Here is a 19,811-nt window from a genome sequence, read left to right as displayed (position 1 = left end):
AATGCTTAGCAGTTTAGTTTGAAAAAGGACTTTAGTATCTGGTATCTTATCCTGCTAGGTGGTCTTCAGAATTTTACTAAGACAATTCAAATGGAAGTAATGCAATTCAGTTTCCTGCCATGGCATTAGTATATAGTCTAGGTTTCCCAGGCATACAATGAGGCCAGCATGACATCTTGGTAGACCTTCAGTTTGGTAGTCAGTCTAAGACCTCTCCTCTTCCATACTTTCCTTTGGAGCCTCCCAAACACTGAGCTAGCTCTGGCAATGCATGTCAATCTTATTATCAATGGACATCTCTGGAAAGTATACTGCCAAGTAAGTGAGCTTATTCACTTTGGAGGCCATTGTCAGAAAATTTCTTTGAAAATTTCAATAGACTAAAAATCTTACACAATTTCTTGAGAATCAGTTAAGAATAATTATGGAAGATACTGATGAGAACCAAAAAATATTTTTTTGAGCACCAATTATTGCTTGTACTTATACACTACTGAGTACAATGAGGGAGATGGAACAAGTCTAAGATGTCACCCTTCCCTAGACACTTAGAATCTATATTTGTGGGGAAACAAGGATAACATATATGATACAATATAGCATATATTATGTATTGAATTATTGCATTTATCCAATAGGTTTTATAGGAATTGAAAGAAAAGTTGTTGCTATTGTTTGTCCTTTGTTCTTGAAGAGGACTATAACATCAGGGAGCTAATACTATGACATGCAAATAAATTGGATTTAAGTGAGAGAGAACTTGCAAGGTCACCTGTCTCAGTTTCCCTTTGAGAGTCATCTGGGTCAAATGGTCAGATATAAATCAGGATAATTGGAGATAGCCCTGGATGAAATGGGAGATCTTGGCCTTTTTAAACTAAAATCTTCAACAGGTCTCAATTTGACTGAGGCCTAACTCATTCAGTGATTACGGCTAATTAGTAATTGAGGCAAAGAATCTCTTCTTTTACCAAGTCCAAAAAAATCTAGAGAGCTCAGTGAAGGCACCTTATATAGGAAGTAGGTCATGAAGAAAAGATAGTATTTGGTTAGATGGAAAGTGGAAGACTCTCTATGTGGGAAGCATAGCATCAATGAAGGCAGGAATGAATATAATATATTTATGTAACAATGCATGGGAAAATTCAACTTGAATGTATAATTTGGGAAGAGTCATTGTGGATGGAGAGTGAGCCAAAAAAAAAAAAAGACCATATAAAATGAATAGTTTAGTGTTTCCAGGATTTTGCAGTGAGGATAACTAGAGAGTAAATGTTTCCTAATATATAACTATTCAAGTTGTTTTTAGAATAAGGAAACAGTTAACATTGTAGAGTTCTTTTGAAACTTGGATAAAGGTCAATGATAGAAAAGGGCTTGGTAAGAAAAAGAAGTGAAATTAACTTTTCTTTTTATAGGTTCTCTTTAATCTGTGTTGCATGGACTCACCCACTGTGACATCTTACACACACACACACACACACACAGTTATATGTGTGTGTGTGTATAAATAAAATAGGTATATGTGTATGTATATACATATACATAGATGCATTCACAAATACTGCATTTATTTATTTGTGGGGGATCTGACAACAGTGGTTGAAGGTGCTTCCCTTCTTTTATTTCTCTTAACCATATTGAGAGGATAAAATCACATCCTCTCTAGGACTGGAAGGACCATATCCAGTGGTTGCACCATCATCAAATCCTGTATTGATGGATTTATTCATCATTGCATTGTTTGATGTTTGCTTTATGATGCCACTCTGAACAAGAATATATGTTAATAGATAAACAATGGACATTCAGTTCCCAAGAATGACGCATTCTTTATCTTGTATTATGACATATTCACTTATTTATTTGCTATAGATGTTCAATGCATTTAACTAGCAACATATTTTTTGTCAAGACATATCAGTGTTACCTTTTTATATAACTACATAATAAAAAATCAATCTTCCAAATATTTTTATCATATACCAAATTATCTGTACATTTAAAAACAAGTGATTGAATTTTTTTTTAATTTTTTTTTTTTTTTTACTTCTGGATGTGAAACGCTGTGAAGACACACATATTTTTGGTACCAGTATTTCGTTATATCTTGGACTTTGACATTAGCTTTGTAAAAATTGGGGGTAAAGGGTTTCAGAATGTGAGTGGGCCACAAGTAGATACAAATGGAGACTGCACGGCTGAAAAGTATTTGCGTGTGTGTGTGTGAAAGAGAAAGAGAGAGAGAGAGAGAGAGAGAGAGAGAGAGAGAGAGAGAGAGAGAGAGAGATAAAGAAGGAAGTTTCTAGTACAGTAAATTATTTAAACCCACTTTGTGCAGAATCTGATGCTGGACACAATAGGGAGGTCTTTCAGTATCAAAGGACAACAGGAAAATGAAGACTTCAGGACTTGGTGAATCTTGAATCTTTTTGGCTCCATTGAAATTCTCCTATTAGATAAACCTTACATAAGTAAAGGAATGAATCAACGGATGATGTCAGAATTGGTTGCATTAGAGTAAAATCAAATTTTATTTCAAATGATTATCAATGGCTCATTAAGTAGAAGACATTGTATAAAGTGCTGAGATACAAAGCTAGATGCAACATAGACATTTTTTAAAAGGGTGTTATAATTTAATGAGGGAGGGCATATGCACAAAAACATTGATGCAAAGAAAATATGATAAATGAAAAGGAGAGGTTTAGGGAAAGCATTTAGGGACATAGGAAGATACAGTGTTCACTTTCACTAGAAGTATGGAAGAAAGCTTCATGGAAGAGGTAGCCTTGATACAGGGAAGAACTTCAGACAACGGATTTACATGATAATAATAATTTGTAATGGGAATAGCTACCATTACTATAAGATTTAAGGTTTACAAAGTATTTTTTTTTCATAATTGAGGCATTTAGTTCAATTACTATTATCACTCTCATTTTGAAGATGATGAAAATGAGGGTCAGAGGCCTTAAATGATTTTCCTGCATCTAGAAAGTGTTACAGCTAAGATTTAAATCCAGGTTTTCTGAACCAAAATTCCAGTGCTCTTCACATACATAGCTAAATATCTTAAGTGAATAGAGTACTAGCCCTAGAATCAGGAAGACCAGATTTTAAATCCAGCCTTACACTTATTAGCTGTGTGATTCTCAGCAAGTCACTTAACTTACTCTACCTTAGTTTGATCTACTGAAGAATGGTGATAATAACTCGTAGGATTCTTATGAGTAAAGGAGATAATCTTTGTAAATACTTAACACAGTCCCCTTTTTCCTCTCTCAAACACCACTGATTGGTCTATTTTTTAATTGAATTGATTGATTTTGACTAAAAAGCTGAGCTTCATCTTCATGTAGTCTAAACAAGTGAAATAAATCCTTTTTCCTTCTCAAGAAACACTGAGTGGTCTATTTTTTTATTGAATTGATTTATTTTGACCAAAAAGCTGAGACCTATCTTGATGTAGTCTAAACAAGTGAAATAAATTCAAAGTAATTAAATTTGGGCCCAAAGAGAAAGATGATTCCAGTGACAGGTATAAAAAGAAAATGATTTGAAAAGATCTGATAAAAGACCTGTGTTCAGACACATTAGGATGATAAATTAATAAAGATTAATATTTTAAATATTAATTACTGGGTCTGGACTCAGGAAGACCTGAGTTAAAATATGACCTCAGACACTAGCTGTGTGACTCTGGGCAATTCTGGGCAAAATGACCATATTTGCCTCAGTTTTCTCATCTGTAAAATAAACTGGAGAATGAGATGGCAAACCACTCCTGTATCTTTGTTAAGAGCACCTCAAATGAGAGTCATGTAAAGTTAGATATGACTGAAATGACTCAATGAAAACAACAAATTAATAATATTATTTTGAATATTGAGAGAAATGCTTTCTGGTAAGAGATGGTGCTATGGGGGCTAGATTACCTGTCTCATTCTTTCTGTTGCCAGTTCTATAATTCCAAGATGATTGCTCTGTATTCCTTTATATACAGCCTAATCTTTAATCCCATGTTGCTTTTCATTGTGGAATTCTGAAGTTGTACTTTGAGCTTTATTTTCACTAAATTATTCTATCTGTTCTCTCTGCTTAAGCCCACTCTTGTGTTTCTAGTCAGGAGGGAAAAAAAAATCCATCTCATTGCCTTTTTGTCTATTTTACATTTAAAGTTTTCTCTCTCTTCCTCTCTGTCTTGTATCTAATGAGTATATTATCTAAAAATAGATACATTTATCATTCTACAAAATTTTGTATCTTCTTTAGATTGGAGGCCAGTGTAATTGTAAGAGACATGTGTCTGGCAGACAGTGTAATCAGTGCCAGGATGGATTCTACAATCTACAAGAGTTGGCTCCTGATGGCTGCAGTCCCTGTAACTGCAATACCTCTGGGACAGTGGATGGAGATATTACCTGTCACCAAAATTCAGGCCAGTGCAAATGCAAAGGAAATGTTATTGGTATGTGTGATGCAAGAGTTTACAGTCATATCTCTATTACTATCTGGAATAAAATACTCTCCTTGGTTTCTTAACTGAAGAGTAAAGTAAATTTCCTTGCTCAAGGCAGAACTGAGGGGAAAAAAACAATTTGAATGAAATTAACTGTCTAAAAATGATTAAATTAATAATTCTATCAAACTACAGCTTGAAGCTTAGTTTAATCAACCCTTTAGAAGTTTCTTTATACTGTAGATGCATTAGCTTACATGGCTCCATACTAATAAGTCACAGGAAAATATAATTTGCTTACTGCATAGATGTTTCTTTTAGAAAATTAGCACTTCCTCCAAATGGTTTACCCTTAATGAGTTCTAAGCAAATTCGTTTCCATGTTAGTTTCCTTAATAGACCAAAATAAATGGATTTTTTCAAAATATTCTGTGCTACAGGGTCCTTTGTGATAAATCTTTCCATTTTTTTTCTATTATATTTCTTTGAACTGTTCCTATGAAATGCAAAATAAGTCAACATAATTCCACAGATCATGTACATTGCTAGGGTTAGTTATCAAGGGCCACATAATTTTAATTTTGTAATTCAGTGCCAAGCTGATTATAATAAACTGCTACCTTCTGTGTTATTTATCATTTTTTTTTAATACAAGACATGCTTTTTTGTTTGTTACTCCCAAAGGTATTTTTCAGAAATTAGATTTGATTATAGCAATTTATTACTTCCAACATATTTGAGGGGAACCACAGCCACATAAGGACAAAATTTATCAAGTGCCCAAAATGTACTAGGTACATAATGCAGTTTGAAATGTTGATATATGGGAATATTATGCAAGGAGAGTTTTCTGATAAAGAAAGTCCTACATTGTAACTAGTCCATACAGAGGTCTTAAAAAAGACCTTTACTGTTTTGTTATCATTCAAGCCACAAAGCATCAGAGTGTTTTCTAAAATTGACCCTAGCCATTCTAACAAAAACATTCCTTGTGGCTTTTAGAGTCTTATACATTTATGGTTATAACATTTTGAATCTCTTTTGCTTTCTATGATCTATATCTGAAATAGAGTTTGCATATGGCATGCTTCATACATGACTGTGCACCCCATTTAAAATTAGCTAGCTACCCAAACATTTGACCTTACCAAACAGATAAATGGAAGGAAGGTTGCCAGGATTACAGATGGATCCATCTATTTGCAGAAGGATTATATAGGATTCCTTAAACTAACAAGGCCTCTTAGTGCTTTGAAAAATAACAATTCAATTTATAGCAAACTGAGTTACACAAAACTTTTAAGGAATACATCATATTGCATTAAATGAGTTTCTATATATGTGTATGTATGTAGTTATATATCATTTGTGTTTGTGAATGGATTCCCAAAACAGGAAATTTATTTGAATTCTACTTTGTTCTAACATTATTCAAGGTAGGCATGGAAGCCAAATGGAAAGTGCAATTTAAAAATTTTCAAAGAAAATGAAAACACTGCTTTTTTATATCAAAAAATCTTCTCCATGTTAATTCAATTCTAGAGACAACTGTTATTTCAGGGAATGCTAGTTAGAAATTCAGTAATTATCCAGACCTGTTATATAACCACTCTGGTTAACTGCTTTACTAGTTAAACTGGTTAGATTTAAGGGAGTGGGAGGAGTGGAAACTACAAATTACATATTGAGAACTGAATCTTTATCATTGTGACTAATCAGTATAATTAATTAGATATTGTATAAAATGATACTTTTATTAAAATGATAAACTTGCTTAAAATGTATGTATATATTCTTTTCCTTATAGGATTAGCAAGTAAAAACAATCTATTGTCATTTTTACCCAGTTGAAAAGTTAGTAAAAGAAAATGCAACTGTGTATTGTATATGATATGGAAAGCAAACTGTTAGACTTAACACAACTGTTAAATCTTACTAATGATTCTATCACCAGTAAAATACATTAGCACCAATAATTTTATTAAAGTAGGTCATTCATCTAGAATAAAAAGGGAGAAGAATGTGAATTAAATGCCAAGTGTGCTAACTCGCCTGTACTTGTTAACACTGAATGTGATGCCCTGTAGGCCTTCCTCAGTATCGTTAGGAATAGATTACCTGTCAGGAATATGTATGGCATATTCAAATAAGCACTGTGCATATTTTTAAAACTGATATGATATGAATCCATGTAGACCAATTTTAATAGTTCAAAATGAGTCATAATTCTTGTTAACAATACAGTTATTTTTAAAATTTGCAGCAATAGTGGTCCTTTTTTATTTTCCTTATTGAAATTAAATGATATGCCTTAGGTGAGTCATTCATCACTGTTAAAGGAGCTTGCCTTCTATTGGAGTTCTTGAATTTTTATCTCTCTCTCTATATATAATGCATTTCCTTCCAGTTTAAGAGATGCTTTTCTACATATAAGTTCCTGAATGTATTTTTGGCTGTTATTTGGGGCTGGACTTTTCTTTCTTGCCTTTTCTTTTCTTTCCTTCTTCCCTCCCTTCCCTTCCCTCCCTTCCTTTCCCTCCCTTTCTTTCCCTTTCCTTCCTTCCTTCCTTCCTTCCTTCCTTCCTTCCTTCCTTCCTTCCTTCCTTCCTTCCTTCCTTCCTTCCTCCCTCCCTCCCTCCCTCCCTCCCTCCCTCCCTCCTTGTCTTCCTTCCTTCTTCCCTACCTCTCTCTCTGTTTCTTAGTCTTTATCTTTCTGTCTGTCTGTCTGGCTCTCCTTTTCTTTCTTTCTGAAATAAATATATTGATTCAGACATATATAATTGTTACATGGTAGATATTTGAAGTCATAGTTCTCTGAGGATTATCTTAATTATTTTGCAACTGAGCTTGTATTCTCAACTTTCCATTTATTTTATTTTTACTAGAGTCAGAGGAATTGGGTTCAAATTCTGAATGTTGTATGAAACTTGTATGATCTTTACTGAGTGGCTTATCCTCCTTGAGCCCCAATTTTCTTATCCGTAAAAGGAGAGGTTTGGACTAGATGGATTGTAAGGTACCTTCCAGTTTCCAAAACTGTCATCCCATGAGTTGAAGTATACATTTTGAAAGCTAACTCTCAGTGGCCTAGGTTAAAGTACAAATAATTAAAAAAAATCTATATTTGTTCCTATGAAAGAAAGAAACACTATTTATTTTAGTTTTTATGTAGATATGTTCTGTATCACATAATTTGGCAAATGGCATGATTTCTTCTTGTATCATAGAAAATATATTGTTGATTGAAAATGAAAATAAGCAATATCATATGAAATTCATATTAAAATGATAATTTCGTTGTTGGTGAGATGTACTCATAATTATAATTTTAATTTGAGATGTTCAGAAGCATGTTTCTTTATTGTAGCTACACGAAAAAGTTATCTGTCCAAGCATTTCAGTGAATCTAGTTTATTGTATATTAATGTTATTAAGGAAAGTAATCCATTTGATAATGTTAAATCCTAAATATAAATATTTAAAGAACTAAATGCAAAATGGATGTTAGAGGTATGCTTTGTTTCCTAGTATATTTTAAAATATCCAAACTGTTAAAGCAGCATTAAGAAACAAACAAGAAATAACTCCTGTGTATACAAGTGAACAAACTTTGCATTAGATATTGAATAATTAATGAAAATTATCATAAAGTACTTGGCAAACATAAAGTGTTATAATAATGTTAATACGTAATATAAGTATTATACTTTGAGGGCTGTCATGAGTTTGTTTCTCTCTGTAGTCATGCTAGTGAAAGGTGCCCAAAATTTCTTGTCTACATTAAATATCCTCAGTAGCATTGTTCTTATTCTAGCTATATCAATAGCATATTAAAATGATTTCCTCCTTATTAATTATATTTTAATTCTTAAGGGCTTAGATGTGATCGCTGCAATTTTGGGTTTAAAAGCCTCCGAAGTTTTAATAAAGATGGATGTGAACCATGTCATTGTAACATTAATGGGTCAGTGAACAAGTTCTGCAACCCTCTTTCTGGACAGTGTAAATGTATAAAAGAAGCTCAAGGCCTCCAGTGTGATGCTTGTGTGGAAAACTTTTATGGATTGGACATTGGTGGCTGTAAAGCATGTAACTGTGACGCAATGGGGACACTCCCTGGTACTGTTTGCAGTGCCGAGACTGGACAATGTGCTTGTAAATCCAATGTAGGTGGAAGACGTTGTGATGAATGTTTGGATGGCTACTACCAACTGAAGCAAAATAATTCCTTCTACTGTCTACCATGTAATTGTGATAAGGCGGGGACAATAAATGCTTCTCTGCTGTGTGACAAATCAACAGGACAATGTCCTTGCAAAACTGGTGTCATTGGTCTCCACTGCAATCACTGTGAACCTCACAGGTATAATCTTACTATTAACAATCTTCAAGGATGCCAGACCTGTGAGTGCGACTCCTTGGGAACATTAACTGGGGCCATTTGTGACCAGATTAGTGGCCAATGTCCCTGTTTGCCTAATCATCAAGGAAGACAGTGCAATCAATGTAAACCAGGTAAGAAAGTCACTTGTACAATCTTCCAAAGACTGTATGATGTCCTTTCCCCCTTTTATCTCTCAATAGCAGGTTTACTTTTACTCTTTGTTATAAAACTCCTAGAAATGCCCTCTGTGCCAATTCTATAAATTGATTGAATTTGATATGATTGAATGACTGGTATGGATGGAATGAAGCAACTGGTATATCTGGGTCTCTATTATTGTTCTGGGTGGAGGGTTGACAAAAATAGGCCATAGCTGATCAGACTAACTGAATTTTTAAGCCATGGATTATATGGTCTACCATAAAACAAAACCCTATGTTGTAATATATATATATCTGGTTAGTAGAGGTGAAAAGAAAAAAATATCTTGCAGAAAAATGCAACATCAATTTGCTTTTCCTAATTAAATTAGAGCCTTAAGGTGTAGAAGTAGTAGGAAGACTTAAGTTATTGCCTCAGACATCTACTGGCTATGTAAATCTGGGCAAATCACTTAACCTTTGCTTCAATTTCCTCATCTGTAAAATGGGGATAATAAAAGCACCCACCTTCCAGGATTGTTGTGAGAGAATCAAATGAAATGATAACTATAAAGCATTTAGTACTGGAGCTGGCACATAGTTTGTACTATATAAATGATAGTTATGATCATAACTTATTATTATTTTACCTAATTTGCTATGACTTGGAGACTTCACAGTGGTATTAAGTTCTCAATTAGCTACAACAGTGAAAATGGGAAAGTCAAAGATAATGCAAAAGGGAAAAAAGAAAAAAAGATGGGCAGTTTCCTAGTGGAGTTAGAGAACAAAATTTTATTCCCTATAGCAGGTAAGTTAACAACTAGTTGTGGGGAATTTGAACAGCATCTTTAATCATCCTGATCAATGTAGCTGTTAAGTACCATGGCCCATGCAGAGGCACTATGATGTTATGGAACATCAACTACATTTAGAATCATAAATCTTAGATTCAAATCCTATTTCTGTCACTTACTATCCTATAATTGGGACCAAGTCTTTTGACTTTCTAAAGTCTCAATTTCTCCATCTACAAAATATGGCAGTTAGATCAGATAATAATAGCTGACTTTTGATTTTGCTATAAAGTTTGCCAAGATTGTTACATTCACTCTTTTAGTTAATGATACTTAAGGTTTTTGTTCTATAATCTTATCACCCAAAATGTATTGATTCCTCCCATTTTTGGAATTTTAATTAGAAATTTTCAATGAACTTTACTTTGGGGTATATATCCAAGGAAGCTTGAATATTAATATTTTACCATTTTTCCATTTATTCAGTCTTGATTATGTAGGAGAAAAGTGTATTTCCTTTCTTAGCTGTTAAACTATTTTGTCTATATGATTTTCTCAAAGCTGAGAGAGAGGGAAGAATGAAAGGAAAGATACACACACATACAAAGACAGAGAAGGGGGGAAGAGAGGGAGAAATGGGGAGAGACAGACAGAAAGACAGATAGACAGAGAAAGAGAAATGCATTGTATAAATAGTATATAGCAGTGATAGGGATGAATTAAGCTGATAGCCTGGAGTTTTTGAACAAAGTTTTAAGGCCACCACTTCATAATCAGTCCTATATCATAAATTATCTACAGTTATAGTCTCAATTCTATCCATATTTACAATTCTATGTTATTGGTTATTCTCAACTATTCCTATTCTTGTTAAAGAGGTATGCATGATGATTTGTTATCAGTCTATGGAAGGAGAGAAGAATAGGGAATTGTTTCAAGATATCCCATAGCTCCCTTCTTTCCTTTGTAATGTCATAGTTAATAACTGAAATTTTCAAGCTATGGGCTTATCCTACCATGCAGCTAGAATCCTTGATTCTGAAATTAGAAGGAAACTAGTCATTATTTTCTAGCACAGGACTTCTTAAGCTTTTTCCACTCACAACCCTTTTTTGCCCAAGAAATTTTTATATGACCCTGGGGTATATAGGTATATAAAAGAGATATATAAACCAAAAATTTAGATAATACATCATCATTTTGGGACTTAATTTGTGGTCACGATCCAGAGTTTAAAAAGCTTTTGTCTACACCAATTTGTAATCCTTTCTATGATATCTTCTACTAGTAGGTTTTCATCTAATCTTCAATCTCAAATTTATAGCCTCCGGGTAGTCTATTTTTCTTTTGGGGAACTCTAATTGTTGTATAGTTTTTTTCTTATACTGAACCAAATTCTATCTTCATTGGTTTTGTTCAGCTTTCTAGAGTCAAGTAAAATGCAAACTTCTCCCATGTGACTATTTGAAGATAGTTATCATCTCTTCTAGTATTCTCTTTTTCTTTCCAAACATCCCTATAAGTCTTATCTAAAGCTCATCTGCAAAGTGTTCCTTTCTAAGGGATGGCTTCTATCCTTCCCTAAAATTTAAATACTGCAGATGTGGTCTGAGTGCAAGGAACTATAGTCCATTTCATTCTCCATATTATACAGAGTGATTTTATTTGAATTTTTGGTTATCTCATTAACCTAATGATATATTTTGAATTGGAGTTCACTCAAACTCCCATTTTTTCCCCATATGAACTTGTGCATATTTCCTCTATCTTGTACTTGTGCCATTAGTTACAATAGTACAAATATAAGATCTTACATCTATTCCAATTAAATCCTTTATTGTATTTGTTTCTTCTAGATTCTAGAATAACAAATCCAGAGTAACTTTATAGATTTCAATTCTTCCTGTCAATATATTTCCTAACCTTCCACATTTTGTCATCCAAATATTTAATAAGCATGCCATTTAAGTTTTCATCAAAGTCATTGCTAAAAATGATTAAGATAAGGTCAAGGACAATACAATATCTACAATAGAGATATCCCACCAGGATCCAGTAGTGACCACTTTTTGGATTTAATGGAATTTGTCATGTATCTTGATCACATCCAGTTATGTTTAACATATACTCTGATTTGTTGTGATCTTTTGTGATGAACTTATTTTGGTTTGTAATGATCACAGCTTCTTATATTAATGCCCACAAATCCTTTATTAATGCATTCTATTTTTTTTTTTTTTTTGCTAAGAATTGAGGTTATATTCACTAACCTATAATTTGAAGAATATTTTATTTTCCTTTTTGGAGATAAAGGCATTTGTCTTTCTCCATTTCTTTAGCACCTGTTCTATTAACTATATATTTTTCAAAGATCAAAATATCTATTTCTTACCAATTCCCAACGTTCCTACTTTTCCATTGAATTATTCTTTGACTTTAAGAACTCCTATTAAGCTCTCCCTTATCTGAGCAACTATTTACTTGTGTTAACAATAGTTAATGTTTTTGATTTTTTCAAAACACTTTACATATGTTATTTCATCTTATCCTCACAACATCATTATGAGATGCCACTATGATCTCCATTTTATAGATGAGGAAAGTGAGGCAGATTTTGGTATGTGACTTCTCCAGGAACACAAATACAAAAAGTGTTTGACTCTCGATACTGCCCCAAGTCTAATACTCTATCCACTTAAATACTACTTAGATGTCTTATGCTAAGGCATAATAACACATAGAATCATAGTCTTTTGGAATTGAAAGTGACCATAGAAATTTCCAAGACCAGGGCTTTCATATTCAATATATGAAAATGCAGACACATATTTAGTGTCTTTTGTAGGTTATACAGCTAGTCAGATAGAAAAGGCTAGGATTAGAACCCCTTAGGCTTTTGACTACAAATCAAATGTTTTTATTTTCCTGGTGTTTTCTATTTAGTGTGTGTGTGTATAAATATATAAATACATACATACATATATATATGTATATATTTATATGTCAGGTTTGCATAAGTAGACTGAACTTCTTAAGGATTGAAACCATATCTTACATTTGTTTTGTATCCCTTCAATCGACACTTAACGTGCTAGTCTCAAATAATAGTTTCAGCTCTTTCAAAGGCCTTGGGGAATAAGATATTTCGGAAAGTCAAATTTTTCTACATAACGATAATTAATAAGAGTAAAAACAATAATGGCAGTAATAACAATTGGCATACATATAGCACCTACTCTGTGTCAGGCATTGTGTTAAGTGATTTTTAAATATATCATTTGATTCTCACAACAATCTTGTGAGGTAAGTGCTATTATGATCCCCATTTTTACAGGTGAAGAAACTGAAGCAGACAGCAATTAAATGACTGAACCAGGTTACAATTAATAAATGCCTGATGACAAATTTGTGCTGAAATAGCTAGATCGCACAATAGCTAGAACCTTAGATCTGGAGTCAAAATTCAGTTCAAATCCTACCTCAAATATTTCCTAGTTGTACGACCTCTGGGCAAGTTCCTTAATGCCTGTCTGCCTCAGTTTCTTCAACTATATAATGGGGACCATAATAGCACTCATCTCTCAGAGTTGTTGTGATGACCAAATGGGATATTTGTAAAGCACTTAGTATATGTCAGGCACATGGTAGGCACTTAATGAATCCTTATTCCCTTTTAAATCTTTAAATTCCTCAGAAGAATTGTAGCTCCATCATTATTGATATTCCCTTCATTCTACCACCACCACTCTGTGCTTTAGTCTATAAGTCAATATAACCAAAATAATTGATCAACAAATGGGCTTAGTTCTAGTGAAGATTTTCTTTGATTTTAGATGATGTTTTTTAGCACCAAATCTGTGCTGAAAGCCTGTCCAGCTAGATAAGATTTACCCTACTAAGTCCTTAGCTCAGTAATATATAAATCTACCCATGATTGTCTGAGACATCTAAGTAGCACAGTGGATAGAGCTCTGAGCCTGGAATCTGGAAGACCTGAGTTCAAATTTAGATTCAGATATTTACTAACCATGTGACCTTGTATAAATCATTTAATCTCTGTTTAACTTAGTTTCCTCAACTGTAAAATCCTAATTAAAGCATCTACCTCCCTAGGTTGTTGTGAAGATCAAAGGAAAGAATTTTTGTAAAGTACTTAGTGCAGTACCAAACACATAGTAGGTACCTGATAATTGTTTATTTCCTTTTTTTCTAATGACTTTCACCTAATAAAAGTAGAATGCTTGATAATAATTCTGGAAATATATTAAAAACAATTATTTTTATAAAGAGAATTTCAAGGGATCCTAGTTGTTATCTATCCCAAATCTGGTTAGATCTGCTTGAATATGAGTGCTCTTAAGCTTTTAAATATGTGTGTGTGGGGGGGGGGGGGGAGAAAAAGGGTGGGAGAAGAATAGAAGATAGGAAGTAAAATCCAAAATTAAAACTGCAAGACTAGAATCATTGACAGATTGTTAAAACAGAAGCACTCTAAGGTCAGAGGACCTCCATACTGCTATGTTTTCCCTAGAAGCTGTGTTCCCTTTCAGAAAGATATTCTTCTCAGAACTGTAGCATTCAGTTAAGAGTGTTGTGGTATTTATCTTTTTTAGTCATGTCTGGTTCTACATACTCCCATTTGGGATTTTCTTGGCAAAAACACTGGACTAGTTTGCTATATGTTGTTCTAGCTCATTTTACATATGAGGAAACTGAAACAAGCAGGATTAAGTGATTGGTCCAGGGTCACACAACTAGTATCTAAGGCCAAATTTGAATTCAGGAAGATAAGTCTTCTAGACTTCAGGCCTGGCACGTTATAAATAGTACCAGTATGTTTATGTTAGAAAGCAACCTCCTCAATACTATTTGGGAAAACTTGTTAGCTAAAGCTTGGAGCGGCAGAAGTAGGGTATTTTACCATCTCCATCCCGGTTTAAGAGATTAATATCAGATATTAATTATGACAGTATGAGGAATAGTAGAACTAGGAGCACATTGTAAGGTAACAATTATTAAATATGATTTTGAATGGGACTAATTGGATGAAGTTTTCTCAGTTTGAGATTAAGTCACATGATCCCTATTCCCAGGTCTTGAATCCTGGGTTGCAGGGAATCATATAGTCTCTAAAGGTCAGACCCACAGGAAGTGATGTGACCCACAGGAAACAGACAACATTGGTCAAGGATGGTTACGTTGTTTTAGTCTATCCAATAAGAAGGCTCTGGTCTTTTGCTTTTTAAATCCCAGACAAGTTGGAAGCTGGTTAGATTCATGAGCACATGGCTCCCAGGTGTGTGTCTGGGACTCTCCCTGCAGGTACTAAATAAGTGCTTTTTCTTTGAACCTGAAGATATCTCTGAATAGTTAATTTGGGAAAGGGGGCCTAGCACTTGTCCCACACAATCTTTTAAAGGAAAACAGGGAGCTCTGGATATCCTGTAGTAGACCCCATTTCTATTTCCTCCTATGGGCTGAAAATGCAAATCATCATGCCTATTTCATCAGAACTTTCTTCAAAAAGTTGTGGATGTCAGTTAAATTTTGGGGAAATTTCCCTCTTTTTGACAAGAGTGGAGTATAGTTTAATTGTTTCCCTTCTTATTCCCATCTTCCTGAAATATTTATTTGTAAGCCAAGAAAGCTTAATCTTTCTTTAATGTGTTTTTCTCTTCCACCCAAAACAAATCCATTTTATTATTCTCATTAATAGTCTTTGATTTGCTTGCATCTCTCCCAACATATGCACACATGTATACGTGTGCATGTACGTGCATACACACACATGTGATACAGTTCTAGTGGTCTCTAGGGATGTGAGAATTGGAATGGGGAATCCTCTCTGCCTGGTGCCCGTCTAATGTGAAAGAATTCACAAAACCCAAAATCTGAATGGCAGAAAAGGGAAGTTTATTGGCACTGAGAAGGCAGCTTTGCTAGAAAAACAGACTCCTCAATGGCAAGATTCTGTCAGAGAAATAACAAAAGGTTATCAGTGAGAAGATAATATCTTCACAGTGGGCAAGAGTCCTGGCAAGCAGCTGTGCCAAGAAGAGAGGTTCCTTGGCAAGGCATTATCATGCTTCAGACTTCTGTAGAGATTTGGAGTTCAGAATTGTCTTTTTATAAGAAGTCTGGGGCTGGGGCTTCTATTCAATAACTTAAGTTCAAGCTACTGGGAGTGGTCCTGGACTAATCTTCAACTCAATAGAGGATGAGACCATATCTCTGACCAAAGCCCCAACTGAATGAGACCACTTAACTGCCCTAAAGGATGGGTTTCTGTCAGAGGAGAGTTTCAGAGATCACCCCCATCATTTGGACAGTTTCAGGGTTCACCCCATCACACACACACACACCCCTCAATAACAACAAAAATGGCTTATACTTTCAAGGGCTTAGGATTGAGGTACAAATTCATCTGCTCACATTGCTGATTTATCTTCAATCTCTACCTTTCTTTGCTCTTTTCTCATACTGTTTACTGCTCACTACTCCCATTATTGATTCTTGATATTTTCTTCTTTTTTGCTCTCTCCATTTTTTTTCCTTTTTCATATTTTCAGATGATTTCTTCCATACTTTTCTGCCCTAGAGTAAAAAGATTGACTTTTTATAGACAAGCCCAATTTGGTCATTGTTTAAGTCCCATTTGACTCAGATTGAATGTAAATAACAATCTTTTTTTTTCAGCTTTTGCCAGAAAGCCAGAGGGCCTTTCCCTCCCAGAATCATTCATTCATTCATTCATTCATTTTAGGTGGGGCTAAGTGGACTTTGCCTCAATTGCTACCTGGCTTTAATTACTGAATGGGTGTAGCCTCAGGTCAAATCCAAACCTGTAAAAGACCAAGGTCTCCCATTTCATCCAGAACCATCTCTAGTCATCTTGATCTATATCTTACCACAGGACCCAGATGGTTCTGGTGGAAAAAAATGAGGCAGGTGACCTTTGTACAGCCTTCCCTCACTTAAATCCAATTCACTTGCATGTCATAGCATCACCTCTCAAACAATTTAATAGAACAAAACCTGGAGATGAAATCTTTTCCTTTTAAGTGATGAGAATCTTTCAATTTGCAAGCATTACTAAGATATAAATATGAAAGTAAAAGTCCTTACCCTCAGGGAGCTTACATTCTACTAAAACAAATGTTCAAAGATAAGTGAATTCAGGATATGTACAAATGAACACCAAGTGGGTTGGGCTAGGCAATAACTACTGGAGGAATTCCAAAAAAGCCTTTTGAAGGAGATGACACAATTTTTTTATTATAGTTTTTTATTGACAAAACATATGCATGGGTAATTTTTCAACATTGACCTTTATAAAACCTGCTGCTCCAAATTTTCCCCTCCTTCCCCCCACCCCCTCCCCTAGATGGCAGGCAGTCTCATACATGTTAAACATGTTAAAGTATATGTTAAATGCAATATATGTGTACACATTTATACAGTTATTTTGCTGCACAAGAAAAATCGAATTTAGAAAGAAGGTTAAAATAACCTGTGAATAAAAACAAAAATGCAAGCCACCAAAAACAGAGGGTAAATGCTATGTTATGGTCCATGTTCATTTCCCAGTATTCTTTTGATGGGTGTAATTTCTACGATTTTCATCTTCATTTAAAAAGCAGTGATAATTCTGTCATTTTCATTCTTTAATTCATCTTAAATTTTAGTTTTTTCTGTTTTTAACTTCCAAGTTTTTGTTTTTGAAGTCACATTAATGGCAATTCTCTTCCTCTTTAAAGAATGAATGGGGTATCATAACCCTGTGATAGGATATCATTGCTCTCTCTTTGAGACATTCTGAAAGAAGTACATGGTGTTTTTCCTCTAGCAATGGGCTTCCTGGGGAGGTATTGAGCTTTCCAACTTTGCAAGTATGTTATAGGAGGAACTCATGTATCAATTGAGGGATTGTACTAGATGATCAATTACCTTTGAATGCCTTCCTAGCACTAAGATCTATGATTTCTTTTTTCTTTCTTTCTTTCTTTCTTTCTTTTTTTTATTATTATTTTTTTTTTTTTTGTAATTATTAGTGGATCTTTTATGACTAACTCCTCAAAGGAGATGGTCATGGTGAATGAGATGAAAGTAAAACAATGAAGTATAATTTCCCAGGAGGATTTAAGGACTGAATACTGTGTGGATTTGTCTTCTCCCCAGTGTGGTTTGTGGTGAATGGAACAGAGATCCGGAAGGAGTGATTGTCTTGATGAGTGGGCAAGAAGCAACTTGGGCTGAATGTCTAAATTTTTTTCTTTTACAAAAAATGCAATTTAGTGGGTTCATGAATATGTTTTTATGAATGTTTTTGCATTGCTCTAAATAAGAGAGCTCTGCTGTGTTTCTTTCTTTCTTTTTTAAACAGTGTTTCTTTCCAATGAAACTTAGATTGAGAAACCCTCTTATCCTGAAGTGCTTTCCCTATAAACAGATATTTCACATTGGTCAGCTTTATAGCTGCCACATTAAAATGCATTTCCACAATCTGGGACTTTCATTCTACTTTCTTAAGCATATCCTGAATAAATAGATCATTTATTACTTGGGAAAACCTTGCTTTGGCTATGGGAATTGATTGGAAGACCTATGGAGTCCTTTCCCCCCTTTACCTCTGTGATTTTAAGCAATGTTTGACCATATTAGCCTATTACACCTAGATTCCATGCCAGTTTCTTTAAAAAAATTATTAAGGAAGAAGGTGCATATAATGAAACCTCATGTATTATTAACCTAACCTTACTACAACTGCACAAGGAATAGGCTTGGTTCAACTAAAATTTATAGGCAATTTGTTAAAGCAGCAGTGCACATTAGAAGGTACATTAGAGCCACATTGGTTTTAATATGCCATTCAATAACTTGAACAGAGGTTAAAAATGCAGCTTAACCTCCATTAAGTATTTTTAAAATGCTTTAATTTAAAATTATTTGGGTATGTGTACATATATGAATGTACACACGCACATGCGCTAATAAATATAGTGCTCTGTTTTTTTTTTCCCCCCTTGGTTCCCTTTCCTAGGGCTGTATGACCTAGTGACTTTCTGAAGCAGGCACTTAATCAGAGGCTAGGCTAGAAGAGGCAGAAGAATGATGTCAAGGAATACTGAGCCAGTGACCCACCCTTGTCCTTGAAAAGTGAAGTCAGAGGGTTTATGGAGGACTGCAGCTTTTGGAATAAAGAAAGACTAATTGATAACACGTAGATCACCCTAAAAAATTTTTGTTGCTTAAACATTTCCTTATTTTTGCATTTCTTTTATGTTTTGCAAATGATAAAATCTTTCCTTTTCTCTAAATTTTTTAAACAATGTATCTATTTTATTAAGAATAAATCATATGTGTTTATTGTTGAACTCATATATCAAAGCTAGATCCAAGGCATTGTTAATAAAATTAGGATTTGGTCACTAGTTTTCCACCAAGTAACAGTGCACCAAAGTTGTGTGAGGCCACTGTCTAGGCAAATGAGTTGCTCATTTTGAGTACCAACTTTTAGGGTAAAAGTCACACCAAAGCTATCAGATAGAAAAGCTGATATACAGGTAGGTGAGAGTTCTTAGCCACATCTGTGAGCTTTATAATCCTTGAATTTAAGAAGTACTCAAGTCAGTGGGGAAACTGGAGTCAAGACAAGAGCAGCTCTTTTGTAGAGTAAATTCAAATCTCTGCTGTGTCATAAGGAAGGTTTCTAAAAACCCAGTAAACAGATTAAAGTTTATAATCCCTAAAGGGGGTTTTTCTTTACTTTTTCACTTTGAATTTGCTGGCTGTATTGCTCACCATGTAGAGTTTTGACCATTATGTTAAATTTTGGCTCTCAGCTTGATGATCTAGAAGTTGAGTGAGATATGATTTGTTAGATAGTAATAGTAGTTGTTGTTGTTATATTTTTATCATTGTTATTACTGAGCCTGATTCTGTGACCAGTGAATTAGAGCCTGGGGTGTTATAAACTTACAAAAGGGAGCCCTATGTGGGTTTTAGAAGTAGGTGGTAAAATTTGGCTC

General features: G+C 34.2%; 1 protein-coding gene across 1 annotated transcript in view; it reads left to right on the top strand.

Moving 5' to 3' along the window:
- The window catches only part of LOC100915424 (usherin-like), a 254,245-nt gene that overhangs the window by 149,948 nt on the left and 84,486 nt on the right, over positions 1-19,811 (top strand). The window contains exons 11-12 of the mRNA XM_031968582.1: positions 4,276-4,471; positions 8,336-8,977. Of these exons, the coding sequence (XP_031824442.1) occupies positions 4,276-4,471; positions 8,336-8,977 (838 nt within the window). The remainder of the gene's footprint in view (positions 1-4,275; positions 4,472-8,335; positions 8,978-19,811) is intronic.

The sequence above is a fragment of the Sarcophilus harrisii genome, chromosome 4 (assembly GCF_902635505.1).
Source record: "Sarcophilus harrisii chromosome 4, mSarHar1.11, whole genome shotgun sequence".
In the NCBI taxonomy this organism is placed as follows: Eukaryota; Metazoa; Chordata; class Mammalia; order Dasyuromorphia; family Dasyuridae; genus Sarcophilus; species Sarcophilus harrisii.
The sequence above is the reverse complement of the archived record's forward strand: the minus strand, read 5'-3'. Positions and strand labels throughout refer to the sequence as shown.